Source organism: Mus musculus, chromosome 9 (assembly GCF_000001635.26).
Source record: "Mus musculus strain C57BL/6J chromosome 9, GRCm38.p6 C57BL/6J".
In the NCBI taxonomy this organism is placed as follows: Eukaryota; Metazoa; Chordata; class Mammalia; order Rodentia; family Muridae; genus Mus; species Mus musculus.
The window spans coordinates 34,971,950-34,999,847 of NC_000075.6; the positions used below are offsets into that span (position 1 = coordinate 34,971,950).

The 27,898-nt window shown below is 48.7% G+C and overlaps 1 protein-coding gene and 1 long non-coding RNA gene across 21 annotated transcripts in view; one reads left to right on the top strand and one right to left on the bottom strand.

The window, feature by feature from the left end:
- The window catches only part of Kirrel3 (kirre like nephrin family adhesion molecule 3), a 554,955-nt gene that overhangs the window by 486,097 nt on the left and 40,960 nt on the right, over positions 1-27,898 (top strand). For all 14 annotated transcript variants that reach the window (XM_006510557.4, XM_006510559.4, XM_006510561.4 and 11 more), the window contains one exon: positions 18,986-19,143. In XM_006510557.4, the coding sequence (XP_006510620.1) occupies positions 18,986-19,143 (158 nt within the window). The remainder of the gene's footprint in view (positions 1-18,985; positions 19,144-27,898) is intronic.
- Kirrel3os overlaps positions 1-27,898 on the bottom strand; it is an 89,466-nt gene that overhangs the window by 53,720 nt on the left and 7,848 nt on the right. For 5 of the 7 annotated variants that reach the window (XR_003948304.1, XR_003948306.1, XR_003948305.1 and 2 more), the window contains 6 exons: positions 27,311-27,395; positions 13,861-13,946; positions 13,046-13,195; positions 12,596-12,724; positions 12,112-12,199; positions 11,672-11,792 (listed from right to left, as the gene is read on the bottom strand). This is a non-coding gene — a long non-coding RNA (kirre like nephrin family adhesion molecule 3, opposite strand). Of the gene's footprint in view, positions 1-6,085; positions 7,034-9,868; positions 10,920-11,671; positions 11,793-12,111; positions 12,200-12,595; positions 12,725-13,045; positions 13,196-13,860; positions 13,947-27,310; positions 27,396-27,898 lie in introns of those variants that run through there. The other 2 variants (XR_003948309.1, XR_003948310.1) reach the window with 2 other exon arrangements.

Here is a 27,898-nt window from a genome sequence, read left to right on the forward strand (position 1 = left end):
TAGACACTAACCGCGCCCCACTGAGCATTTACATATGCCATCTTCTAGAACCTGCACACCAGTCCTTCCCAACAAATAGTCCATCTTCTGGCTTCTTGCAGCCCAGCCAGGCTCAGTGAGACCTAGCCATGGCCACACAGTCAGGAACAGTGTGACATTCCAACCAAGGCCAAATGTTCTTTCTACTCCTCAAAACAACAGCCAGACTTCTGGGAACTGGAGAGCCCTGGTTAGTCTATTCACAGCTTCCTGTCTCCTGGACAGGCCCAATGGTAGGTGCCTGCTGCACAGACCTCCCTGCCCCCTAGTCTCCTAAGTGTATCTGGGGGATGCAAATTAATGATAAGAGTCTGAAGCAGATTTAGGAAGGGAAACTGCCTTGGTTCTGTTCTCTCTCTCTCTCTCTCTCTCTCTCTCTCTCTCTCACACACACACACACACACACACACACACACACACATACACACACACACACACACACCAATTCCAATGTGAAATTCAAGTGTTACTTTTAATTGTGTAGATTTAAGTTGCTCATGACTCTGGCCACAGTCACGCTAATGTTCTTCATAGGAGCTGCCAGTGACATTAAGACATATCCCCCTAGAATACGGAATAAAATATCCATGGAAGGAGTTGCAGAGACAAAGTTAGGAGCTAAGACTAAAGGATGGACCATCCAGAGACTGCCTCACCCGGGGGTCCATCCCATAATCAGCCACCAAACACAAACACTATTGCATACACCAGCAAGATTTTGCTGAAGGGACCCTGATATAACTGTCTCCTGTGAGGCTTTGCCAGTGCCTGGCAAATACAGAAGTGGATGTTCACAGTCATCTATAGGATGGAACACAGGGCCCCCAATATAGGAGCTAGAGAAAGTACCCAAGAGCTGAAGGGGTCTGCAACCCTATAGATGGAACAACAATATGAACTAATTAGTAACCCCAGAGCTCGTGTCTCTAGCTGCATATGTAGCAGAAAATGGCCTAGTCGGCCATCATTGGGAAGAGAGGCCCCTTGGTCTAGCAAACTTTATATGCCCCAGTACAGGGGAACACCAGGGCCAAGAAGTGGGAGTGAGTGGGTAGGGGAGCAGGGCAGGGGGGAGGGTATAGGGGACTTTTGGTATAGCATTTGAAATGTAAATGAAGAAAATATCTAATAAAAGATGTGGGGGAAAAATAATGCATCAGTTAGCAAGTTTTAAAATTGAATAAAAATGTTTAAATTGTTGGGGAAAAAAAGACATATCCAATCCCATAACCCAGAGACCCCCTTATTGGACCTGCTTCTCAGAGCAGCTCACAGGCAGTTCTCAAGTGATACAATTTCATGTGGACTAATAGGCATAAAGCCCTTACATCCTAGGCTTGTCTGGTGACAGTGATATAGATCTGAGCTGAATACATTCTGATGTGCCTGATCCCAGAGTGCCCAAAGCAACTTAATGCCATCCTCCTTTTATAGCGTGTCCACCATGCACAGAACACTTTCCAGGGCAAGTTGGCTGCTAACCAAAGGGAGAGGGAAGGTCGAACTACAAAGAGAAACAAGAAGTGTGCCCTTGTGGAAGCTAACACGCCATTGGTGACTCCCGTGCAGTTGTGAGACATAGAGAGCCCCCCTACAGCTGTGGTCACAGCTGGGGCACCACGAGTGGATGTACATGTGGGCCAGACTGGTCTCTGTTTTCCAGTCACAAAGTAGAGGTCAGTGGAGATATTTGTCCAAAACCTGACAGTCACATAGGTGTCCATATGTCAGGGCAGGAAGGGAAGGCCCTTCTAGGAAGAAAACACTATGGAGCTTGATTCCAAGGCCTGGGAGGCCTGGCAGCAGTCTGTAAGAAACAACCATGTGGTTCTCCCCTCACTGGGTGAGGTTGCATCCATCCACTAGGCCCAGATGCAGTGGGGCCTTAGAGGCCACGGGAGTATCATGGGATGGTGGGAGGGGGCAGTGAGATGCTTGGAGGCTGTGGGGAGTGGGTGAGTTAGGAGAAGCTTAAGAGGAGAGGTATAAGTAGATGCTATGCACCACTCATGAGTGGCGGCTGAGTCTGAGGTTACCCAGAGCATCAATCCCCATTCCCCTGGGCAGCAGACCAGGAGCAACTGTGTTAGCCAGCACCACATGGCCCTCTTGCTTCAGTATCCCCATCCTTCCTGCCCCGCACCCTCACAATACTAACTCTCAGATGAGAACCAACCTCTACAGAGTCATCAAGAAGACTAGAGAACCAAAGGAGAGTCAGGAGAAAACTATCCTTCTTTGTTAGCTATCATCAATTCCTCAGACTCAGACTTTAAATTTAAATTAAAAAAAAAAACTTATATTGCAGCTAGGGATGTAGGTTTGTAAAGCACTGGTCCACCATGCATGAGACCCAGGGTACCAGTCAGTCATCTGTACCATATAAGCTGGGTGTGGTGTGGTGGTGCATTTCTGTAATCACAGTACTTCAGAAGTAAAAAGGTGGGAAGTTCAAGGTCATCTCAAGTACACAGTGAATTTAAACCCAGCCTGAGCTAAATGAGAAACATCAGCTCATCTCCCAGTTGTGCCCAGCTGCTCCCTAGCGTAAACTGGCATTGTGAAGGATAACAACAGCAGCTTGGGGACCCATCAAGATCCACCTTTCCCCAAGGGCATAAGTGTTCAGACTAAAGCTTTAGAGTGTCAGTGAAAGTAGGTGCTGGTAGCATACAGATATGAGAGGGGACTGGGACTTTGCATTAGAATCACAGGAAGGAAATGGTCACCCATGATGACATCCACCGTGTGGCCCTCACACTTCCAAGTTGTTTGACCCCCCACTGGGGTCAAATGGACAAGCACCTACACCTAAAACCATGAGGGTGAAACTAAAATCCTCCTCCCAGACTGTCAGATGGCTCAGCAGGTAAAGGAGTTTGCCACTAAAACTGGTGACCAGAGATTGATCCTAGACCACATACTGTAGGAGAGAGCCGGCCCCCCAAAGTTGTCCTCTGATCTCAACACACACACACACACACACACACACACACACACTAATAAACAAATAATGTATTAATAATAATTTTAAAATTCTAATTTATTCCTTTTATCCTCATCATTAGAACAGTCCCAACCTCCTGGGATGTGAAGTGACTAGGGATGAGCCCAGCCCAGGACCAGCATCCACTGCTACAAACTAGACTATCAGTAGAAACATGATAAAGACTGAGGGAACATTTTCCCTGTGTAGGCCAGTCCACCCACCCACTGCTGACACCCTATAGTCCACCAGCCCTCCAGGATATTCTGTTCTGAATCTGATACAGTCACTCGTGGCCACTGTCACCAGGTGATTCCATAGCTCCTCCGACTGTACCTGTGCATTGGCTTGAGTTTCCCTGCCCCTCGGTTCCCGAGAGAGCAGCTCACCCAGCCAGAGGGTGTTCAAGCTGACCTCATATGCAGACCAGCTGGCCATGCCCACAGCAGAGCACAGACATATCCCAGTCCTGCCACTATTTCTCAGCTTAACTCCCTCACCATGGGAGGCGCATGTTGGCGCTGCCTACCTATGAGGTCACTGAGGCTCCAGAAGGTTATGCAAAATTTCCATTAGGTTACACCTTTTCCTCCACCCCAACCCTGGGGTAGCCTAGCCTCATCAATGCTAAAATTATTATTAGAGATATGGGGACAGATTGGAAGCCTATCCCTAGCAAACATAGCTCGGAGGCCACCGAGGAGGTTAGAGGCTTCTCACTTCTCCCAGTAACCAAGTTCTGCTTATCCAAGGCTTAGTCTGATGCAAGAACACTCAGTACAAATGCAGCCCACTTTACACCTAAAAAGTGATGGATAAGTGCCCCACCCTGTGAGCCCCACCCTGTGGCCAGAACCATGTATTCTGCCACCCATGTTACGCGTCCCAGAACAGAACTCATTATCCCCACTGCCATGCCAGGTTCTTCCTGTAGACAAAAAGTTTACTTCCGTAGCTGGTCCCCCCAGGGTACAAATATTAGGCCTTCCTGCCCCAGCATGGGACACTCTCTGGGCCACTGAGCATAAGCATCTCCTGAGATCTCTTAGCTACCCTCTTGTCCTCCACCTTTTCATCTGGTTCTGTTTCCTACGCTCACATCGGGAATCCGAGCCCAGAATAGTACGATATGTAACTATAATCTCTGCACTCAAGTTCAAGGTCAGCCTGGGCTACCTAGTGAACCCCTGAGAAGAAGGGGAGAAGAAAAGAAGGAGAGAAAGGGAAGGGGGGAGAGGAGAGGACACGGATTTGGTCTCAGACCCTCCCAGCTAACCTTCCTCTGCCCTCTATATTGAGGTCAAACTTGTGGTAACCCTGAAGCAGGCATAGTTCGGTGTCTTCAAAGATGTCCTGCAGCTTCAAAGAGCTTCCAGCCTTTTGAAGTCTCCCCCCCACCTCACAGTACCCTAAAAGACTGCAGAGCTGGCCGGCCGGTCCACCTGTAAAATGTACCCTCTCTTTGCAGAATGAGGCTCAAAAGCCATGAGCCTCTGCCGAGAAATACCTATTCCTGCCACAAACTGCAAAGAGGCTGAGAAAACTCAAAACCATGTCAGGCCAAGCTGGAGATGAGAATTAAGACACCGCCTCATGATGAGTCTGTTACCCTCTCACACTTGTACTTTGGGGAAGAAGGGCTTGGGTCAGAGATAAGATGTTGACTCTCTCTTCTTGGGATGCTGGCAAGTGGTGAGTTTGGTACATTTTCTTGAGGTGGAAAGGTACATTTAAGTGGTTTTCTGGGATTCCCTACAATGGATTTCTGTGGCAGGAGGCCTAGAGAATGTACTTCTGTGGCTTCCTTCCATGGCAGGCAGCCACTGGTGTTACGGCTGTCTTCCTTCACATCTGTCTTTTCCTTGGGTGAGTGGCCTGCACTCAGTTTGGCCTGTTTCCTCTGTGCTTGTCTGTCCCTGTATCCTCCTCGCTCATGGTCACTCCACTGCCTCCCGCTTCTGTCCTCTAACAAGTACAATTTTATAATGCAAAAGGCAGTGTTCCTAGTTGCCCTTTTAAAAGGACTATTGCCGGCATGTCCTGTGTTTACTGTTTAAGCCTTTTAATGAGGTGACCCTTTTTCCTGTGCCCTTGGATTTCTGCAGAGGCTTCTAGGGCTCCAGGCTGTGGGTGGGAAGGTCCCCCACCTGGCCTGATTTTCCTCCTTTCTGAAAGCCACAGCGCTCCTTGGGAGGTGCATGTGCCGGGTGGGAGCCTATAGCAAAGCCAACCAGATCAGTTCTGGTTTCTATTTATGGGACCAATGGGGACGCTGGTCTCAGCCTGGCTTTTGAGGGACCAGGATGGCTGCCTCAAGGCTTTAAAGCAACTGAAGCAAATCTGGAGGATTGTGTGTGGAGATCCTTGAGCGCCACCATTAGGAGTAGACCAGATTTCTGGCTCCCAGTGACAGCAGTATGACTTGCCATTAGTGGGCTGGCCAGTCTCTGCCACAGTTTTCCCATATGTAAGAATGAAATACTTCTATAGGATCCACTATATCAAGTTACTGTATTAAACTGGATCGTGCTTGGATCGTGCTAGCAACATAGCACACACACACTAGTCAGGCTGGAACAGACAAGCAGAAGAGCCTAAAATAAGGTGAGGATCAGAAGTAGACAGAAAGCAACAAATCCTGGGAGGGGATGCCCTAGGAGGTCCCCATGGGCATACAGGAACCAACTGCAGGGAGGAGCCAGACCCTGCAACGGGGTTTAGAGGGCTGTAGAAGCCCTCCAGCTGTTCCTTGCCCTCCCTACCCAAACCTTTCCTCTCCCTCATCCTCTCCATGCTGTGTGTTTTGCCTTCACAGGACAGAAAGCACTCCTTCAAACCTTTCCCACACTGACTGCCCACCCAACATCCTCACACCACCACCAGGAGCTGGCCACGTGCACATGAGCAAGGGCAGTGCGTCTGTCCGTGGCTCGCCGCACAGCCCTCTTGGTCCCCCCTCACGCTCCTCCAGCTTCATAAGCTTCCTCTGATCTGTTTGCTTGCTGAATTAGTAAAACAGCCATCTCCCCTCAAACGGCCCCTCTCTGATGAGACAGCGCATACATTCTTTCAAGGTTTTATTGAAAAATACACAGACCATTCCCTGTCTTAATCTGAAAGGGAAAACAGGGAACTGTTGACTCTTTGTCCCTGACAGTATCTGTCTCCCTTGACCCTGCTCCCTGGGCACTCCTACTGCCCCTGCTACCTCCTCACTAGCACAGTTGTGGGGGGACTCTGGGGTAAGTACCTACTATTCTGTCTCGGGAGAAGGGCTGGATTCAGAACATGGAGCAAGATAGTAACAGAACAAGAGATTGAAGCAAGGCTTTTTCACATATGCAGTTACTTATTGAATAGGCATTACCACTAAGAACTCCAATGTACTGATTTCTCACCATGGTGAAAAACTCTGAAATGAGGGGGCATGTTTATAGACATTGCATCAGCTCATTAATCAGTATGCCAATCCTGTGAATCAGCTACCGTAATGTCTCTAACAGACACCCAGCACAGACAGCTAGGGAACTGGCCCGTGCATGATGAAGACAGTAACCAAGTTAGATATCCTATCTCTCACCCCAAGCCACCCTTGCTTCTTCCCAGCAGCATAAGGTCTAAACTAAAGTAGGCCTCCCAATATCCTGAACCCCTGAAGGTAACCTCAGGCAGCTGCAGGCCCAGAGTCTCCATCTGTGTTAGGGGCAGAGATGAAATGCAGTCTCTAGCACAGCATCCTCCAATCCAAACAGCATCACTTCAAGTCTACACCTCGCTCTCTCTCTCTACCCTCTCCTCTTCCTATCACACCACGTGTCTGTGCTACCATGCCACAGACTGGCTGATTGTCAGCCTACTGTCACTGTAACAGATATCCGAAACAATCAACTTGCTAAGAGAAAGGGGTTGGTTTTGTTCAGTTTCAGGAGGTTTTGTCCAGGATCACTGTCACTTTGCCTGTGCCTGACACATCATGGTGGAGCAAAATAATCACTTCAAGTCCAGTGACTGCAAGAGAAAGAGGAAGAGGCGAGGGTTATACAAAACCTTCTTAGAACACGCCCCTGATAACCCAAAGACCTCCCATAGATTTCCACCACCTCCAGTAACAACTAATCTAGAGACCAAAACCTTGAATACTTGGGCATTTGAAAATTCAGGATCCAAGTTGTCCAGACACTGCTGACTCCTGCACTTCTGAAACTGAGAGGACAGATGGCTAGCTTGTGGTCTTTGGGGATGTTAAAGACGACAGCATGAGCATTGTGGAAGCCATGGAATGCTTTGGGTCCAGGAATGGCAAGGCTGGCAAGAAGCTCAGCAGTGCTGCCAGTGGACAGTTTGATATTGTGTCTCAGTGCATCCTAACAGCAGGCCACGCTTCCATAGCTCGGAAGAGCACCCCTCTACCCCATCTGCCCACAGCACCCCACAACCTTGTATTCTCCCTGCAGCTCTTTGAGCTCCATGTTTTCCTCCCTCCCCTCGGTGATGGTTTGACTAAGAATGATCTCCATGGGCTTATGTGTTTGAATGCTTGGTTCCCAGTTGGTGGAACTGTTTGAGAAGGATTAGGAGGTGTGGCCTTGTGGATAAGTCACGTCACTGGAGGGGTGGGCTTTGAGGTTTCAAAAGACCATGCCAGGCCCAGTCTCTCTCTGCCTCTTCTCTATAAAAGACTGACATAAGCTCTCAGCTGCTGCTCCAACACTATGCCTGCCTGCTTGCTGCTATGTCTATCATGATAGCCATGGGCTAACCCTCTCAAACTATTAAGCAAGCCTCCAATTAAATGCTTTCTTTTATAAGTTGCTTTGATCATGGTGTCTCTTCTCAGCAACAGAACAGTAACTAAGACACCCTCCAAGTAGATTGTAGAATTAACTTTATGACTATGAATAATAACTAAAAAATTTTCTAGATACTAACAATAGCACATTCCATATCATGAAACATTCCTTTTATATTCCTTCCTAAACCTTCTTCATACAGACCAAAATAGGAATAGAGAGGATTAGAAGGAGGGAGTGAAGACACCTATATTAATTAACTCACCTACAGGACTGCCAGATAAAATACAGGATGCCCTACTAAGTGTAAACTTAAGGTGGAGATACTAATGTACTAACTCAACAAGTATTTTCCTGAAGTCTACATTTTGGGGCATCCTGTGATGACTCTGGGAACCTGAGGCACAGTCTAGCTCTGCTACTTATGGGCTGTGTGTTCTGGGTAAGAAACTTAGTTCCTTGGTCTCTTCACCTCAAGGATGCGCATAGTTTCTGCATGTGCTTTACACAACCTTGTTAGAGAGTCAAATGATGTCTATAAGGGATCCAGAAGCATTTTGCTGTTCTGTAAGCTACTGTTCATATGAGGACTATTTCCCTATGATCATATCAAAGGAAAAGCACTACATAATAGAATCACCACAAAGAAATGATAAGACCTCCACCCCAGAACTGTAGAAAACTTGAAACAAGCCCACAAGTCATTATCACAGAGATGAGTGTCACTCATGTAAGGTATGTGTAAGATGCAACAAGGAAGTGTTCATGTGCCCAAGAGGGGGGATTCTTCTGGTGTGGTCAGGATGGAGCAAGGCACAAGGCAACAAACATCATCTAAGCATGGGCCAGTCATATTTTAAGAACGAGTGACAGAAAGCCAAGTGTGCCCAAGGCTCTTCAGCAGCTCATAGATCAGTGGAGCCAACAGATGGTGCATGCACCCAGTGCCACATGTATTAACAGAGGGGGATTTACAAGTGCCACATGTACCTATGGAGATGGCACATGGTCTCCAAGTATTACAGAGGCTAGAGGAGGAAGAAGGCAGCAGGGGTGAAGAATAACAGTTTCTGTGATAATGACCTAAGTCTTAAAGAAAGACCAGGAGTTAATAAAGCCAAGAATAGCCTCTGGGATGATAGAGGAAAATTATGGGATCCTGCCTAGGGTAGACTTGTAATAAGGATTCTCTTAGTGGAGGGAGTGTAGGGCAGTGGGTTGCACACAGGCAGCCAGGTCTCCAGTTGAGCATAGGTCTTGAACCCCGGGGGACACGATGGGTGGTGATTTCCCCCCTACATGGGACAGAAGGTGTTTGATCATGTCTCCTGGACCCCTGTATCCTGTCGAAGTTACTGCCCCCACAACCCCCACAGGAAAGATGTGTGGCTATAAGTCACGCAGACAATGTCCTAAGCTTTTGGCATTCTGGCTAGACTCCACCCCAACAGTTACCTGACAGCCAGATATGCTCCTCCCCATAATTACCTGGCAACAGCAAGATAGCCCAGCCCACTATAAAAGGGACTGCTTGGCCCCTCCTCGCTCTCTTTAAGCTCTCATCTTTCTTACTCTCATCTCTAGCCCTTCTTCTCTCTCTCTCCCTCCCCACCCCCCCCCCAACGTGGCCATGGCCAGCCTCTCTCTCTTTCTACCTTTTCTCTTTTTCCCTGCCTTTCTACAATAAAGCTCTAAAATCATAGTCTATGATTTTACCTGGCATGGTGGCACACGCCTTTAATTCCAGCACTTGGGAGGCAGAGACAGGTGGATTTCTGAGTTTGAGACCAGCCTGGTCTACAGAGTGAGTTCCAGGACAGCCAGGGCTATACAGAGAAACCCTGTCTTGAAAAAAAAAAAAAAAAAAAAAAAAAAAAAAAACAGTCTATGATTTTATGATGTCTCTGCTCATCAAGGCCCGCTGTGCTTGAACGATTGGATAGGCTTTCCCCTAATAAGCTGTGTCTAACCCTGCGCTCCAGCCACGGACCTGACCAAGGACTCTCACCCTGCCTTTTCCTCCCTTCGGCCCCAGAGCTAGCCAAGCCGCCCCTGGGGCCCCCATTCTGTTCTCAGCTCTTCTGCGGTGTCCAGCGGTGTCTGGGATGCCCAAGACTGAGAACCTATTACCTAGGACTGGCCCTTGTCTACCACCCTCCGAGCTGGGGTCAGTGACTTCACACAGCCAGACACCCACCCGGGCCGCGTGGAAAGCGTGCAGCAGTCCTTCTGCATCCGCCTGCTCAGAGCACCGGAACTCTGGCAGGACGCAGGTTTTCTTCCACCCCTTTTATCCCCCGCCCCCAGCTCCCTCTGCCCGGCAAGAGAGCACCACAAAACCAGGCTACAGTTGAGAAAGAGAAACTGTCCAGTTCAGCTAAGGCCTTAGAGAAAAAAACTGAAGGCCTTGTTGCACGGGACCAACATGAGCAGATTCTTATAATCACCACTTTGGAGCAGTGTAGAGGACAGGGGGCTGGGATGGAGGTCTTGCGGAAGGGCAAGGCATTATAACCCAAGCTAGGAACAGTGACTTCCCAAACCAGAGAGCGAGCGGGAGTAGAAAAGGAGAGGCAAACTAGAACGAGGTTCAGAGACTCAAGAAGGTGTCTAGCCATGCAACATGAAGAGTGGAATCCAGAAGGTAGATGGATGTCTTAGTAACTGAACACTGGGGCCACTTCCCCAAATAGAATATAAAAAAGAAGGAGCAGGTCTTGCAGCAGAGAAGGGAAGTTTGAATCAGACATACTGAGCTATAAAGACCGAAGGCAACTAGAACCTGATGACTCTGAGACTAGAGATGTCCTTCCCTGGTAGAGTGTTTGCCTAGCACGTGTGGAGGCCTCCCTGATGCTGCATGAAACCCGGTATGGTGTCATACCCTGGAATCCCAACACTCAGAGCAGAGATCAGAAGTTGAAGGCCATCCTTGGTTACACAGTGAGTTCAAAGCCAACCTGGGATTCCTGAGACCCTGATGGGCGTATGGGTTCTGAACTCAGATTCCTGCCTGAGATTTATTTGATTGGCATAAAGATGACAGCAGAGTACACTTTTGAATGCATGGCGTAGAGAATGAGAAACACCCGGCATGAGCAAACCTAGGGAGGGAACCAAACAGAAAGAACCAAGGATGTTGGGACAATGACTGGACGGCTGAGTGGGAGGGGATAAAGGGCTTGCTATGCAAGCATGAAGACCTAAGCTCAGATACCAAACACCCATGTAAAAAGCCAGATATGGAGGTATGGGTCTAACCCCAGATCTCGTCAAGAGGGAGTATCAGAGACAGTCAGATCCCAGACTCTATCCTAAGCAGCAAGCTCTAGCTTCAGTGAGAAACCCTGTCTTAAAACATAAGAGAGGCCACTGGAGAGGTGGCTAAGCACTTGTTGCTCTTGCTGAAAACCTGGGTTCAGTTTCCAGCCATGACTTAGTGGTTTACAACCATCTGTAACTCCAGTTCTAAGGGATCTAGTGCCTCCACAAGTACCATACACATGTGGCACACAGAAATGCATGCAAGCAAATATGCACACACATAATACATACACACACACACACACACACACACACACACACACACACACAAGAGGGGGGATTCTCAAGGTCACCCAGTCTGAAATTCTCACTGTAATCAGGATGGGCTTAAACTCCCAGCACTCGTCCATACTCTGCCTTCCAAGGTGTATGCCTAATGTTTATCAACATTAGAGTTTTTATTTATTTACTTTCTAATACTCCCACCAGACCCAGTGGCTTGTATTCCTAGTGTTTAGAACAGGGCTTAGCATATAGTAGATTCTCCATACAAATATTCTAGGTGAGCATTTGGATAGCACTGGACGCCTACCCTGAAAACCAGGTCCACTCTTATCTTGATATCCTATCCTGCAATTCTGCGTGTTGGCCAATAGGTGGCACGTCCATGTAAGTGAGGAAAGAAGCAGCTGGCGTTATGCGTGGTTCAGAGACTGAAAAGAGAAAAATCACAAAAGTGAGCAATCAGTGGATCCGACCTGCAGAAATCTGCATCCATTCACTTAGCAGATGTCACTAAAGCACCAGCCACAAACCTGTCCTGGCCTGTGCTTTCTGGACCTCTCTGAAATTCAGGTTTGAGGAAAAGCAGCGAGATGTTTTTTTTTTTGGGGGGGGGGGGGGAGGTGCTAAATCTTCCTGGGAATTACAGTGTCTAGATGAGGGCAGGAGGACCAGAGGCCAATGAGCAGGGCTGTGGGGCTGCAGGAGCTATCTCTGAGAGGCTCTGATTCTAGGAACACATTAGTGTACCTCAAGCCGCAGTCTGAGTTCTGATGACATCACCTCCAGCTGTGTGATTCTACCTAAGCAGTTTACCTCTTGAACTCAGTTCCTTCACCTGTAAAAGGGAGGTTTTAGTAGATTCTGCTTCAAAGGACATTGACAATGAAACAAGAAACAGTTGACACAGCGCCTTTCACATAATCACCAAGCAAACTTGGCATAAGAACCTGGTGACTCTTTACAAAGCCCTCGCCTTGTTCTTTATGACATAAACCTAATCTTCTTAATAACCCGGCAGGATAAGTATTTTTTATTACCCCACTTCCCAGATAAGAGGGCTCAATTTATCAGGTTGTTTAACTTGTCTGTAATAAAAAAAAAAAAAAAAAAAAAGCTCGTAAAGTGACAGTCTATGCCAAGTTCAAGTTCAGCCCAGCAAATACACATGCCACACTGTGTCCTGTACTACACGTTATACAAAGTATAGAGGATCCAGGACCAGCAAAGTTACCTTGTAGCGGAGAGGCGGCTGGCACAGATACTTCCCTAAGGCAAGCCAGATCTCGAGATGGGAGGGAGCCTGGAATACTGCAGTATAAAGCCAGAAGTTACTTGGTCCAACTGGAAGACTCTGGAAAGACTGGTTGAAAAGAATGGCCTCTTAGCTAGTTTTAAAGGTTGGGAGGAGAAGGGATAGGAGAACCCTTACATCGCAAGCTGAAGAGATGGCACCTTCTCTAAAACAGGGTCTCCTGACTTTAGTGCAGGCAGCCTGCCTCTTCCCCAACCCAAGCTAAGAAAGAATGGAGCTACCATAGGGACGGAGAACCCCAGAGCTATTCTTACTGTCTAGTCCTCCGGCCTCACACTCATCAGCCTGCAATTTCTTCTAGCAGACCCTTAGAGCAGTGGCCCTCAATCGTGGATATTCGAAAATGTTCCCAGTCTTTAGCAAGCTCACCAGTGAAGATGTAGCCTCTGGATGCCTCCGGGCATAAGCCTTGAGTTCCTGGGGTCTCGTTATCAGCCCAAAGAGAGGAGTTGTATGGCAGCCAAAGGATCCAAAGTTCAGGACACCAAGTAGGCATGGGGAGAACAGAAGGATCAAGGGCTGTGGGATGGGAGAGGGCAAAAAGAAACATTGGCTAACCATTATATAGGGCTGTCACTGAGAGAACACAAAGAAAATTCTGAAGCTCTTTTGATGGTTGACTCCAGCTGCCCTTCTCCAGCTCTAGTCAACACTGGGACTCATGGTACAGCCCAGGCTGCTCCCCAATCCTTCCCCAGAGCTGCCAGGGCAGGAGCTGGGTGGACCCCTGAAAGAGGACGTATAGACTGTCAACAGTCAAACATCTCTGAGCTTAGCCTGCAGCCTCTCTCCAGCCTGTGAATCAGGCAAATTGGGGTTGCTGCCTCTTCTCTGCTAAGAAGCCTCAGGCTCCAAGGAGGCAGGCTACGAACCACTTCGAACATTAAGCCTCCTTAGCTCCAGCATCCTTCTCTCTAGAGCTTAGAGGTTCCTCCACAGTTGTCTATCCAGACCAAGGAAGAACTTTGCCCACCACTCCCCCAAATGTACCCTGAATGAGCACACACACACACACACACACACACACACACACACACACACACGGCAGGGAGGGAAGGAGGGAGAGAGAGAGAAACTATAAAAATATGGACCTCATAAAACAATGTCTGTGCTTCCTCCCAAGAGGATCTTTCACTACTTATTCAACAAATGTATATAGATGTCCCTGTGAGTTGGGTACTGACCTAGGCACAGCAATGCCACCAGGACCATGGCAGATAAGACCTTTCCTGTTCTTTGCCGTTCGTCGATGAAGAAGACAAAATGAGAACTGCAACAGAAAGCCATGGGGGTGTTACACAGGGTGACCAGAGCAAGCCCCTCTGGGGAGACGATGGCACCCTTATTGACCCTTATGCAGAGGGGCTGATGGGCCAGGGCCTGGGGACAAAGAAAGATGGGTGGACTGGTGTCTCATGGATACTAGGGATCATGGGTGAAAGTGTTTGTGGGCAACTCTAAGTGCAAGTCATGTTTCAAGTACAGTGTGGGAGCCCCAGAGGATTTGAGGTAGAACAGGGACAGGACGAATTCAAGTTTTGCATAAATGTCTCCATTATAGGATGGAGAATTCACTGCTGGTCAGTTAAAGATCAGCCCTGTCAAAGCCTAACTTCTGTGAGTTCCCCCCATGCTGGCTGAAAGCAAGAAGATGGCCTGGCTGGCTTCCCATCCTTCCTGCTGCCACACAAAGCCTTCTGTGTGGCTGTTGCTGACTCACAAGGCAGTTGTGCCCAGATGGCTGTCTGTGGAGCCAGCCATCTGGGTTGACATGGTATCTGAGGAATTCCTGGAAACCCAACCAGGAAACCACTTGGGTGACCAATGGGATGAAACATCCTCACTGTTACCCCAAGACAATGAATCTGGGCTGCTCTGGGGGCAGGGCTGAGTGGGGAAGGGGGTTGACCAAGCTGGTAAACCAAAACCAATGACTTAAATGAGCTTGACTCTATACAGTTGTCAAGCACAAAAGCAGTGAGCTGACAGCAGCCCAGAATGGGACAACAGTCCTCCAACCCTAGCCCTAGGCAGCCTTCTATCCAACTCATGTTGCAAGGGAAGAAACCTTGACCACAAGCTCCAGCTCCAAGTTCAAGGTCATCTCAGGGATAACTATAAGGTCCTATGGTGCTTCTAGATACAGAATCTTGTTGAATGGGGTGAGGGTGGGTGTCAGAGGGGAGGCTAGCTTAATATATCAACAAGTAGAAGCTTTACCTGCCTGGATGTGCCTTCCAAATCCTCTTTTCCTTCTTTGCTTCCTCCCTGATAACCTTGGGCTAGCCTTTTTCTCTTGGGCCTCAGTTTCTTTGTGTCCATGTAGAGTGGACTGTGTAATATCTCCCCATCCTATCCCTCCAAAGAGATGCCCTTGTTCTTTGTAGCAGAGCTCAGAGAGGGTTTTCAGGGGCTCCCCACCCACAGAGGGTGAGCGATAGATGCCTTACACTGCCCACTGTAGGGCAGGTGCCAGAGGAAAGACACTTCAGAAGAAGAGACCGAGCCTAGATGCTACCCAAACCCAGGGTGACAGAAAGGTCAACTACAAAGAGGCACCACCTCTATGATGAGGACCTGAATGGGAGTTTCTGCTCCCCTCTGTTCAAGGGGCCAGTTGGGTCAGGTATGTATGTTCACTCTGGTTGGCCCTGTGTGAAGCAGGCTCAAAACCAGAGACTGCCTGGGCTCCACTCGGGTCTTCCCCGGGTCTTCCCCAGGCCTCGGTCCCCCAACAGTTAATGCAAATTTAGTTCCTGACTGACAACAGGAGCAACACCAAAACAGTCAACTATTTTTATCTCCCGATTAATCACAAAAAGGCTAACGCTTCCACCTTCCTTGTGATTAAAAATTAGGAGACCAAACTCTATAGTGGTTCAGGATAATAACCAATCCTGTGAGGGGATGCATGAATAATGCATCTCCAGGCCTGGGCTTCTCTGAGACTTCCTCCCCTCCCCACATGGTCCTAGCAATGGGCCCCATCTGAATGGAGAGGTAATGAGTAGCCCCCTACACACACACACACACACACACACACACACACACACACACACACACACACACATCTCCCATCTGAGCTACAGCTGCCAAGTACGAGTGTTGATTTCTATTCAGCGGATGGCCCCCCAAACATCCTCCCTCCTCACCCACTCCACCCCACCCACTGCACCCCCCACCCCTCCCACCCCCATCTGGTGTGCAGCGAGGCGAAGGCCAATCAATAATGCATGGCTACATGAATAACCAGCATGATAACCACTTATTTGGGAAGATGTAATCAGGACCCATTCTGAGGGTGGATGTTTGTGTGTGTGAATGTGTGTGCGTGCCTAAGAACTCCCACAAACACAGCCCTTCTCCGCTCCCGATTCCCCTCATCCCCAATTCTGCTCATGCAATCTCCTCAACACAACACTGGTAAAGCAAGGAGGGGAAGCATAGGACCTCCAGATGAGTCTAGGAAGAGCGCGCGCTCACATGCACACACAAACAGGCACACACATACACCTGCACCTTGATCAGAATATAGAACAGCTCTATTCACCTAAGACAAAAAGCCCAGAGAAAATCTGGTGCTCAAATGTGGTTCCTCTTCCACATCCTGGTAGAAGCTTTAAAATAACCTGATGCCCAACATCCAGCTACAGGTTCTGGGGTCTCATAGATAAGAGATCATGGCAGCAGTAAGATTGAAGAAACTTCCTCAGAAGGTTGCCAGCCAACCCGTCTTGTTTCAATACATGCCAATGCTAGAAGGAGTGCTCACACTCTCTACCTGAAGACACTGACAAGGAGAGGGGAGCCTGCCTTACTGTCATCCTGACCCAGGACACCCTCTGCCAACCACGTTTCTTGACTCACCTCTGCAAGGCAGAGGATGCCAAAAGGGCCAAGCAGTCCGTCAGCTCTGGGACCAGTTATTCTGGTCCCAGCCCAACTCATGAGTATGAGTTCATCTTTCTTGAGCATCCAACACTGAGGAGGGGACTTCCACTACTAAGAGCTGAGCAGGACCACCCAACTTTCCAGAGAACACTGCAAATCCCAGCCCTCACTGCTGGAGGGGCCCAGCTCACCCCCACTGCAGGAAGCTGAAATTCCTTCCATCAGTCACTAGCCACACCCCCATTGATGGAAACTCCTAATTAACCCCACTTTGCTCTCCAGCCACGCCTACACCAAGGAGGCCACAGGCACTAATAAGAGGGTATACTGGGCACAAGTAGTTATCTTCGGTGTCCAGACCATACCCGCCTGTATCCTGCAGCCTGGCAGCTCCAGGACCTCCTGGAGAGGCCTGGCTTCAGAGCTATGGGCATAGAAGGTTAGATAAGGCCAACTTCCTCCCTGGGCCAGGATCTTTTTGGTACCCAGAGCTAGTTTTAATAAATGAGTGGTCCCATCTCTAAAGTCCAACAAAGTTGAGATCCCTCAAGGGATGGTTCTTCAGAGATGTAAAGCTGGGTGTGGTGGCGCACGCCTTTAATCCCACCACTCCGGAGGCAGAGGCAGGTGGATTTCTGAGTTCAAGGCCAGCCTGGTCTACAAAGTGAGTTCCAGGACAGCCAGGGCTACACAGAGAAACCCTGTCTCAAAAAACCAAAAAAAAAAACAAACAAACAAACAAAACAACAAAACAAAACAAAAAACAAAAAACAAAAACAAAAACAAAAAAAAAAAAAAAAGAGAGAGAGATGTAAGAACTGAGCCAGGTTCTGCCAGGACCAGAAGTCAGAAGAGGGATAACCAACCTGAAGTCTTGCTGGTTTGGGTATACTGGCCTAGCCAAACATTGGATTCTCCTGCATGTTAGTGAAGTCCAGTGGACTAGGTGAGGGGCTGACAGACAGTAGAAAGGCAAGCAGGTTCTGAGCTATAGCTAGAAAACACCGAAGCCACCAAGCAAGGGTGTTTGCTGAGGGTCAAGCCGGAGGGATGGCTTGACCCTAAAAGCCCTATAAGAAGACCTTTGCTCTAGAAGATCTTTGCTAATCACCCACCCACCCATCTGCCCTTCATTCTTTAGAATATGCAAAGTTCCCACCTCCACTGTGGCAGGGGAGTCTCTGAGTCCCTTCCATCCTCTGGGGATAACTGAATAGACCCACCAGTAGAAGAGATAGAGGTTTCTCAAGGGACAGTCTCTTCGGATGGTCTTCATGGAGCCCTGCCTCCTCTATGACTTGTCCATGGAGCAATAAAGGCCTGGGGAACTTCACTATGCCCAGCAACCCCAGCAGCAGCACAAGAATCTGTGTCCTTAGTCAACTCTTGATGTCTCAAAGCTTTCTCATTGCATAATAATTGATTCCCATCATACCTGCCCATCCTACAGTGCGACCTTCATGGAAATCCAAGGTGGTTCATTAGAGCCAGTGGATGTCTGTACTGATGCTTCAAGTCATGGAGTTCTGTGTTGGCCCTGCAAGGGGACTTGCTCCACAGGAAGGGGACAATCCCATGTCCTTCCCTTTTTGCATATGGTTATTTGATGGAGCCACCAATCACCAACCACACTGTTGCATGTGGGGGGAATAATCTCAGGTTAGGGAGGTTCCTTCTGAGTAGGGATGAAGGTGCAGGGGCAACTGTGAAGGGCAGAGATCAGAAAAGGCAAGGAATGCAAATTCTAAAGATCCAAAGACCTGTTCTGTCACCTGTCATCTGTGATGGAGGGGGCCTCAAGGGCCAGCCCCAGTTCTGCCATGCATTCACCATGTGACCTTGAGCAAGTCTCTTGGTGAGCCTCTGTTTCCAGGTCTTTGTAATTGGGTTAAAAATACTGTCTTCCCTGCAAAACTGTTGTGAGAGATGCAACAAAGCTTGGCAAAAAGAAAAAAGTGTTGGGACTGGATTGATGGTTCGGTTATTAAGAGCAGGTACTGTTCTTCCAAGAACTAGAATGTGGTACCCAGTACAAACATCAGGTGGCTCACAAAAGCCTGTGACTCCAGCTCTAGGGGATCCAGTGCCTCTGACCTCAGAGCACTGGCACTTATGTGCAGGCACATGCATATGCACAAGTAAGAATACATTCTTTAAAAACTATACAAATAAATGGTACTTGAGTTGCAAAGCACTGCTTCCAGGCCTGTGAAGCAGGCTAGGGATACCTGCCAGTCATGACATGTTTATTCCTGACATGACAAGATGAAGAACAAAACATCCTTTCATGAATGTTCCTATCACCCTAATACAGAGGGTGATGTTCCTTATCAAAGTACAGCAGTTATTGCCCATTATCCTCTGCCATGTCAAACAGAAGCCTGCCCCAACTTAACCTCTCTCCTCCTCTCCTCACAGTGCCACCAGATGACCCCATCATCCTAGGGGGGCCTGTGATCAGCCTTCGGGCAGGGGACCCCCTCAACCTCACCTGCCACGCAGACAATGCCAAGCCTGCGGCTTCCATCATCTGGCTACGTAAAGGAGAGGTCATCAATGGAGCCACCTACTCCAAGGTGAGCCTGAGGGAGAGAATGGGGGTGCAGGATGGAGAGTGAAACTAAAGATAAGGGGAGACAAGGGTGGTGGTTTCAGGTGCATAGGGACAAGCTCTGCCTCTCTTCTTGTGGAAGTGCTTCTGTTGTTGCTTCACTCCCCCTGTGTGTGCTTGTTTGCTTGCTTGTTGCTTGCTTGCTTGTTGCTTGCTTGCTTGTTTGTTTCATTGCTCACTTTAGTCCTCAGGCCGTTTCTTCCACTACCCTCCCCTTCCCAACCGCCCCATCCTATTCCCCAACTAGAATAACTAGAGGTGAAAACCCTAGAACAAGGTATTTCAGAAGAGGAGACGAGCCAGAAGCAGCCAGGCTAGGATTGCCACAACTAATTCGTGATCCTATGAATAACTGCCTAAATGCCCTGTCTGCCACAAAACCTCCTTAATTGAATTAAGTCTCAAGAGAGTAAAGATAGAGCCTTTGGAAGGTGGTTATGTCATGAGGGCGTCTACATGAATGAAATTAGTGTCCTTTTAAAAGAGGCCTAAGCACCAAACCCAGACACCATTGCATATGCCAGCAAGATTTTGCTGAAAGGACCCTGATATAGCTGTCTCCTGTGATGCTATGCCAGTGCCTGGCAAATACAGAAGTGGATGCTCACAGTCATCTATAGGATGGAACACAGGGCCCCCAATGGAGGAGCTAGAGAAAGCATCCAAGGAACTGAAGGGGTCTGCAACCCTATAGGTGGAACAACAATATGAACTACCCAGTACCCCCAGAGCTCGTGTCTCTAGCTGCATATGTAGCAGAAGATGGCCTAGTCGGTCATCATTGGAAAAAGAGGCCCCTTGGTCTTGCAAACTTTATATGCCCTAGTACAGGGGAACACCAGGCCCAAGAAGTAGGAGTGGGTGGGTAGGGGAGCAGGACAGGGGGTGGGTATAGGGAACTTTTGGGATAGCATTTGAAATGTAAATAAAGAAAATATCTAATAAAAAATCTATTTGGAAAAAAATTTTAAATAAAATAAAAGAGGCCTAAGAAAGTCCCCTGTCCTTTTCACCATGTGAAGATGGAAGAGGACAGCCACTAACAAAAAGGCATCTGACCCTTGCCATACACTGGGTCAGTCTGCCCTGGTCTTGGGCTTCTTACCCTCAGGGACTATGAAAAAAAAAAAAATGAACTTCTGTGGTTGTGTTAAACAGCCTGGATGAATCAAGACTTGCTTCAGAAAATACAGAAAGTTAATGTTCCTGCCAAGTGTTGCACGGACCACGTACATGCTAACAAATTGTGCATTGTTCATCTGAAGTTCAAGGTTAATAGGTCATCCTGTGTTTTGATTTGCTAAATCCAGCCTGTTTTCCACTGCCGCTTGCTGAGATGTCTGGACAGAGACGAGGAAGGGCTAAATCTAAGCTTTGTACCTTGAAGTGCTTGCCTATAAGGCTGCTTTTCCTTAGCTCACACAGTAGCACCCTGAACTGGCCCCTGCTGTACCCCATTGCTTTGGTTTTTGTTTTTACATGTTTTGACAGCTTGCAGACTAATGGATCTTGGGATGTGAAGGCAGCCAGGTTAACTAGTTCTCCAAAAGAGTTAACAACTTACTATTTACTTTTCAGCTCATCTGGAATCCACAACCTATGCTTCCCTTTTTTCTCTGCCTTGTAGTCCAGAGCAGGATCCTCAGGACCAGCAACCAAAAATATCAGATCTCTCTACAGCCCAGAGCCCACCAAAGCTCATCAAGCTATCCATCCCTAAACCTGTGCAGCCCCTACCCTGCCTCATCCACCCCTTTCCCCACAAACCACAGCAAAGGTTCATCGCACACTCTCTGCTCCACTCCCAGTGGCCTGGTGTGGCATGGCTTACCATGTCCCCTCCTCTTGTGAACTGTGAATTACTACTATGGTCGTGGCTTCTACATGTGTTCATGAATACAGCCAGAAATAACCAGTGCCACATACCTCCCCAGACGACTTTTATGTCATTCCAGGTGTAGTTTACGTTCTGCTGAGACTTCCAGATGAAGGAAACCTTGGAAGTCCATTGGCCCTTTTTATCTAGGGACAGAAAACTGGGATCTTGAAGGGTGGTGCCTGGACTCAGTTGACTTCTAGCAAACTTAGAAAACCTAGGTTTTCATCTTTTGGGGGGGGGGCTCTCCCAGACAGGCTCAGATCCCTAAGGTCCCCCAAACACCACCAGATGCTATATCAGGATGCCAGGAAAAGCAGCCTCCTGGCTCTGCAGTTGGGCCATAACCTTCCAGGACCCTGACTTGGGGCCCTCAGTTTTAGAGGGTGACAAGGTACATGCTTGTTCTTTAGTTCTGATCCCCAGCTGGCTCCTCCCCATAGGTCCTTAACAGAAGAAATGTCTTTTCCATCAGCAGAGGATGTGAATAAAAGGCCATTCCTATTCTAAGGATGGTTCTGTCCCATCTCAAGTTGGCTCTGCTGCCAAAGGCCACAGATCAAAGCTTGGCGTTACCACCCAGATCCTGGGGCCAGATTCCCAAACAAATGGCTTCTCTTGGGCCTGAATCAACCCCAGGAACAATGCTTTCTCTTGGGAGATAAGTCTGCTGCTCACATCCTGGGTGGAGCCTCACTGTGAGGATGTCAAGAAAGGCCAAGGTCATCCAAGAGAGACTGGGAAGGAGTAGGGTGTTTCTACATTGGAGGTGCCTGTCCCGGGTCTTTCTGAAGATAGTCCAGCCTGACCCTCCCAGGATACAGAAGAGAAGAGGATACACCTCATCTAGTGAAGACGGGGTCAGGATCACCCTATGAGACCTATTCCAGGGTAGCATACTCAAAAGGCCACTCTCTCCCACACAAGGAAGACAGCTCAGCCAGCCTGGCACATTGCCTTTCTGGAAAGGAGACTGTGTGCCTTTCCTTGCCCAGTTCCACCCTTATTTGGACTGTCACAAGGAGAATGGCATCTGGGCCAGCTGCCAGACCCTGAAGGGCCATGCCAGGCCCGGTTCTCTGTAATACTAGGCAACTGATTTCCTGGGCTCAGTTTCCTCCTCTGAACATGAAAGAGCTGGAAGAAACACTCAGGAAGTGCTCCAGCTGTGACAGGCTGCAAACCCATGGACTGCACCTATCTTAATAGGAGGAGCAGCCTGGCCCAGGAGAACGATAGGACCCAAGCTGAGGGGCTGTCTGAGACTGACCCCCACTCCCCATCTCCTTCCAGGAGTTCAGTTCAGCCAGGCAGTTTCTTCTCCAGAACTGCAAAGACAAGGGTCATAAGCTAAATAGGACTTCTGACTTACTTACAAAGACAGAGTAGCTGGGACTACACAGTACACACACACACAACCACTCAGACAGGGTCCACAGGAAAGTCTCCAGAACTGGCAGCTTGGGATCTAAGGTCTTCAGGATTTGTCACATTGTGGTAGTTAAGCACACTGATACTGAAGCTGGGTGGCCTAAATTTGATTCCAGGCTCCACCACCCTCTAGCTATGGGATCTGAACTTAAATTGTCTGTGACCTCGTCTGTATGCTAGGAACATAGTTAGCACCCAGGTCCAAAGATGGCTGGGGCCATGAGCAAGAAACCTGTGTGGCAGGCTGAGCCTGCAGTAAATACAGCTGTTGGGACCATCATGGGTCCTCTGGGTCCTCACACCTGGCCACCTGCATTTTCTGGATGCTGTGGTAGTATCCAAACACAGTAGTCCACAGGGTCCTGCAGGCTGGCCTTCCAGCAAGTCATAATGTTGGCTCAATCTCTCCATCTCAATCTCCCCCAATGAGAAATGGGATTGATAACACCTGTTAGGGCTACCGCAGGACTCAAAAGAAGCCACACAGCAAAGTTCCTTGCAGAGCTGGTGAGATGACCTTGCATTTGCTGTCGAGCCTGACTACCTTAGCTCCTTCCCCAGGATAGAAAGAGAGAATTAATACCCACAAGTTGTCCTCTGACTCCCACATGCACACTATGACATGTGTGTGCACACACACAATACATAAACACACAAACAAATAAACAAATGTAAATAAAATAGATATCCTGTCCTGGGAATCCTGGGGGGCATCTGGTATTCTCCCTTGTTCCTCCTGTGCTTGACACAAGAATGGGTGTCACAGGGCATGCATCTGAAATGTCAGCAAATCTGCAACTCCAGGGAGGGAGGAACTGGTGATAGGAATGGGCTTAGCCCCAAGGTCAACCTTCCCTGGGGCACTCTTCCCAACCCTTCTGCAGCTTCCCGGGGGAGGGCGACTGACCTACTAAGGGCCAGAGATGCAGCCTTAACACAAACACACACACACACACACACACACCACTCACACCACTTCTTTGTTTTCTCCACCTCAAGCTCCCTACCTACTCAAGGGGCTGTCAACCTGCCACCCCCTTGTCCCTACTGGGCATATGCTAAGGTGAGTTCCAGAGACCTTGCCCAGGAAAGCAATGCTAGCTCACACGCCCCAGGCCCTCACGCTCTGTGGTATACTCTGACTACTCCAGTCACTCCATCACTTTGCATCCGATTTGTCAAATTTAGGGAGCCCGGAATCTCAACCCTATTCTATGTTATGTGATAGCCACCTGTGCTCACCTTATCTATGAAAGACATCTCTTCTAGCCCTAGGGCAGAAGGCTGAAGGCGTGGTCTCATGCAAATGACACAACAAAGACCCGTGTTATCCACAAATTCCTATTCAGCCCAAATAACAACATGGACCCCTCAAATGTCTATAAAAGGGGAAGCAGAGAGATGATTTAAAAAAAAAAAAAAAAGACAGCAGGTGGGGGAGGTGAGTGGGGAGGGAGAAGAGAAAAGGCCTTGTTGCCAGGCAATCAGGCCTGCTCAAGGCCTCTCCAGGCTGTTTGCATATCAATGAGCAGCCCGTATTTAGTACCAGAGTTGGGGCACCCACACATCCTGCCTTGCCTTCAGGCTGCCCATCTCTGAGGGCTCAGTCTGGCTTTCCACTGTGTACCAGACGCCCTGGGAGGGTTGGAAAGATCTGCCACCCACACTGGGCAGCAGCCCCGAGTGCACTCAGCCCCCACAGTGCAGCCTCACAGACCAGTGCTGAGAAAGCAGAGCGGTAAATGCCTCAGTGACCTCAGGAACGCATCGAATCATTGGCGTTGGGCACACAAACAGGAAGCTACACCAGAGCCAGTTCTGTTCAGAGGGGCACCGAAAGCCTCAGATAGTTTCTCAGAAACCCGTGAGAAAGTTCCTTCGATGCAGTGAGTGGGCCCATGAACACCCACAAACAGAAGTGGGCATGCGCATGCGCGCAGGAGAGAGGTAGAAATCCACTCTTGGAGAACTGAGCTCCAATACAAACTTGACCACTTGATGCTGTCAATGCAAAAACCACGGGTTTTATCTTAAAGGGAACAAGAGAGAGTTTATTTTTGGAGCCATTTTGAACAACCATGGCCCAGGAACATGGATTTAGGTTACTTACTCCAAGTTAAGTGTTCTAACGTGATGGACGCTTCATGACGTTTTTTAGAGTTTTACGGAACAAAGAAAGTCATAAGTCAAGCCAGGTTTAAAATATATTTGTGGGTACACCAGAGAGGCGGGTACAGAGAGATGGGGAAAGCTTCGCTATAGGCTCAAGATGCTACCTTGAACCTTGGGGTTGGTGGAAGCTAGTGGTGTGCTAATTTAATAGATTCCAAAAAAAAAAGAAGAAGAAGAAGAAGAAGAAGAAAAAGTATCTATTAGTCACAGGTTATTAGTTCTTCACACAGAGGGGCAAGGAATGGTTGTTCCAGAGGACTAAAACAAGCCCAAGATCAGCAATTAGCATCTGGACCTGCAATCTTCCAGTTTCTCCTTCTTACTGAAGTTCTAATTAGTTTATCAGTCTCTGCAGACACAGCTGGTTTTCAGGATTTTTGTTCACAGTGCCTATATAGTGTATATATGCCCAGCGCCTGACCCCTATCTATCCCAACATGGGCTGGATCACTGTAGATCCTCAGGGGTTGCCATCAAAACCACATGGATAAGCTTAGGGGACTGGTAGGCTGGAGTCTGATGCCACAATAGCACCCACCACCTCCAAGGAGGTAGTGAGTCAAGGAACTGTGGCACCATTATAATCTTGTCCCCCACCCTAACCACAGAGCTGATTTGTATGCTGGGGAAAGACTCAGTGCCTGAGGTGTGTCCCCAGAGACAAACTCGGTGAGAAGAGAGGAGAGAGGTGAAGGGTATAGGGATGAGAGATGAGAGAGTCGGGAAAGCAGGTCTCTGATGGAATCAGCAAATGATAAAATGTCCCACTTGGAAGACACCTTCAAGGCCACCAAGTCTCAAGGCCTCATTTGCATATGAGAAAAGTGATGGAGGAGACTTACAAAAGAAGAACAAAGCAAGAGATTCAAAACAGAAGAAATTCAAAACAGAATGAGGGAAGAGGACCGGTCCACTCGCCACTCAAAAGACAATACGCGGATAGTCTGTGGGAAGGAGTCACATGTAACCAAGGGTCAGCCCTGAAGAGCTGGAGGAGCCTCAGACACTGTCTTAAGGACATGGGTACATGAAAGAGCTTCTTTTATAGAGACAGAAAGGAGATACAGTGGGATAATGGGCACTGAGCAGGGACCAGCCTGGACATCCTGGATCTTTAGTCAAACATCTCAATTATCCTACAACGTAAACCGCATAGCTGATACACAGAACCAGAATAAGAATGGTATTAACAATTCTGGTGATCATCACAGTCTAGGTTCTATCGGGCTGAAAAAAAATCTTAATAATTTCTCACAGTTTTCTTTGGAATTTGGGGTACACAGCAAAGGAAAAGGAAACAAAAAAGAGCTTTGCTAAGAACCACTCACAGGCAGCCACCAGGGCCAAGTTATACCTCTGGTCACCTCGCACCCCTGTGGGCTTGAAGCTTCAGACTTCCCTCTCCAGTCAGTCCACAGGGGTGTCAGTAGATCTGCCTGAGGGGCCAGAGGCACAGCCCTCCTCCTCCGTGGGGCTGCTGCCCAGGCTGTGCTGTCTTTCTGAGAATTGGGAGCCAGAGCCAGGTACACAGCCTGTCTTCTACAAGGGTGGTTCATGACTAGGGCATTGCCTGCCCCTCATTTCCCTTTTTGTTTAATGAACACATCTTCCTTTTTCTCTAATTAGGTGGAACAAACAACTTGAACCAGAATTTTTATTTCCCAGAAAAGCACCCGCCTGGACACAGTAAATATGTCATTAATCATCATTCTGAGGCGGAGGAACACGCTGGGCCGGGGAGGAGGAGAAGCAGTCAGAGGGCCTAATTAGAGTGAGGCCCCCCTGCTCCCCTCCCACCCCCATCCTCACAGCCCCACTCCCCACAACCGAGTCCAGAGCCCTCATTTGGAGGGGTTCCTGGCCAAGTTAAACTTATGTAAATGTCCCTTGTTAGCACCTCAGAAAAGGAAAGGATACTGAAAAACAATCCTCACCCACCCCATCCTCTCCTCTTCCCTCCCTGCCTTCCCCCATTCTACCCAGAGGTCTTATTTTCATCCAGGAAATTGTTCTTATTATCGCTTAGCTATTTATAGAGGTGGTGAGGTCTGCTGAGCAGCCCCAAGCCAATGTGGTAATGGGGTGCCTGCTGCAGCTCCCTCCACACACTGGCTTTGGTTTGGGGCTAAATTATATTCCCTCTAGCCCTATATTCTGAGACCTCCAGTTGGGCCCCTAACCCAGAGGCTGACTTGCAGACTGTGGGCTACTAAGACTGGCCAATTGGAATGCTGGAACAGGCCACGTCTCTCTCACCAGCCTCTCTGCAGAATTAGGACCAACAGCCCTCCTTATAGGATAGAAAATACTACAAGGCTTCAAGCCACAGAGTCAGCTTTACAATTACAAGAGGAAGGGCAGGGCTGTGCCTCTACTCTGTCTTGCTCTAGAACGTTAGAGACTGGCCTGACCTACAGTAGGAACCACTTTTCCAGAGGCTGATACTAGGTTCTACTCATTCCAGAGGCCACATGCTCGGCCCCAAGTTTAAAAGGGCCATGCTGAGCTGAGGGCCTAGGAGATGGGTTCTGGCAGCTATGAGCTGCTATCAGCTAGCTCAGTGACTGGCTTTTGTGGGACTTGATCATGGTGTAGCCACCTGTAAGGCCTGGGTCAGGTGCCCATCAAAGACTCCATCCTCAGGGGAACTTACTCTTAAGGGTGAGTCCCAGCTCTGCCCACCATGTTCACGCTGAGCTCAGCGGTCACTTGCGAAATGCTTCTTCCTTGCAGCAATTCTGAGAACGAGATACAAAGCCATTGCTATCTATAAATAGAATCATACATTCCCTGGCTCCATCCAGGTATAACAAGACTGCATCCGCACTCTTTCCCTTTAGAATGTCAAGTTCCTTCCCAGGGAGGAAGCCTTTGAGTCTGAACAGACTCCAATCGCACCTGCAGTGGTCCTTTGCCTACACTCCACCCCTATGTGTGCCTATGTTAGTGGGCTCAAAGCTGATGGAGAACTGTCTGCAAAGAGTGCTGGCGGGGGGGGGGGGGGGTGGGGGTGGGGGGACGAGGGGTGCTGCCATAGCGTTAGAATCCAGGAAGAAAAAGCAAAGACTCATGGCTTGTGTACAGCCATGGCACGATGCTCAGCACCACAACTTGGTGCTTAAAGCATGGTTGGGGAAGCTAGGTGGTGGTGGCACACACCTTTAATCCCAGCACTTGAGAGGCAGAGGCAGATGGATCTCTGTGAGTTCGAGGCCACCTTGGTCTAGAGCTACACAGGGAA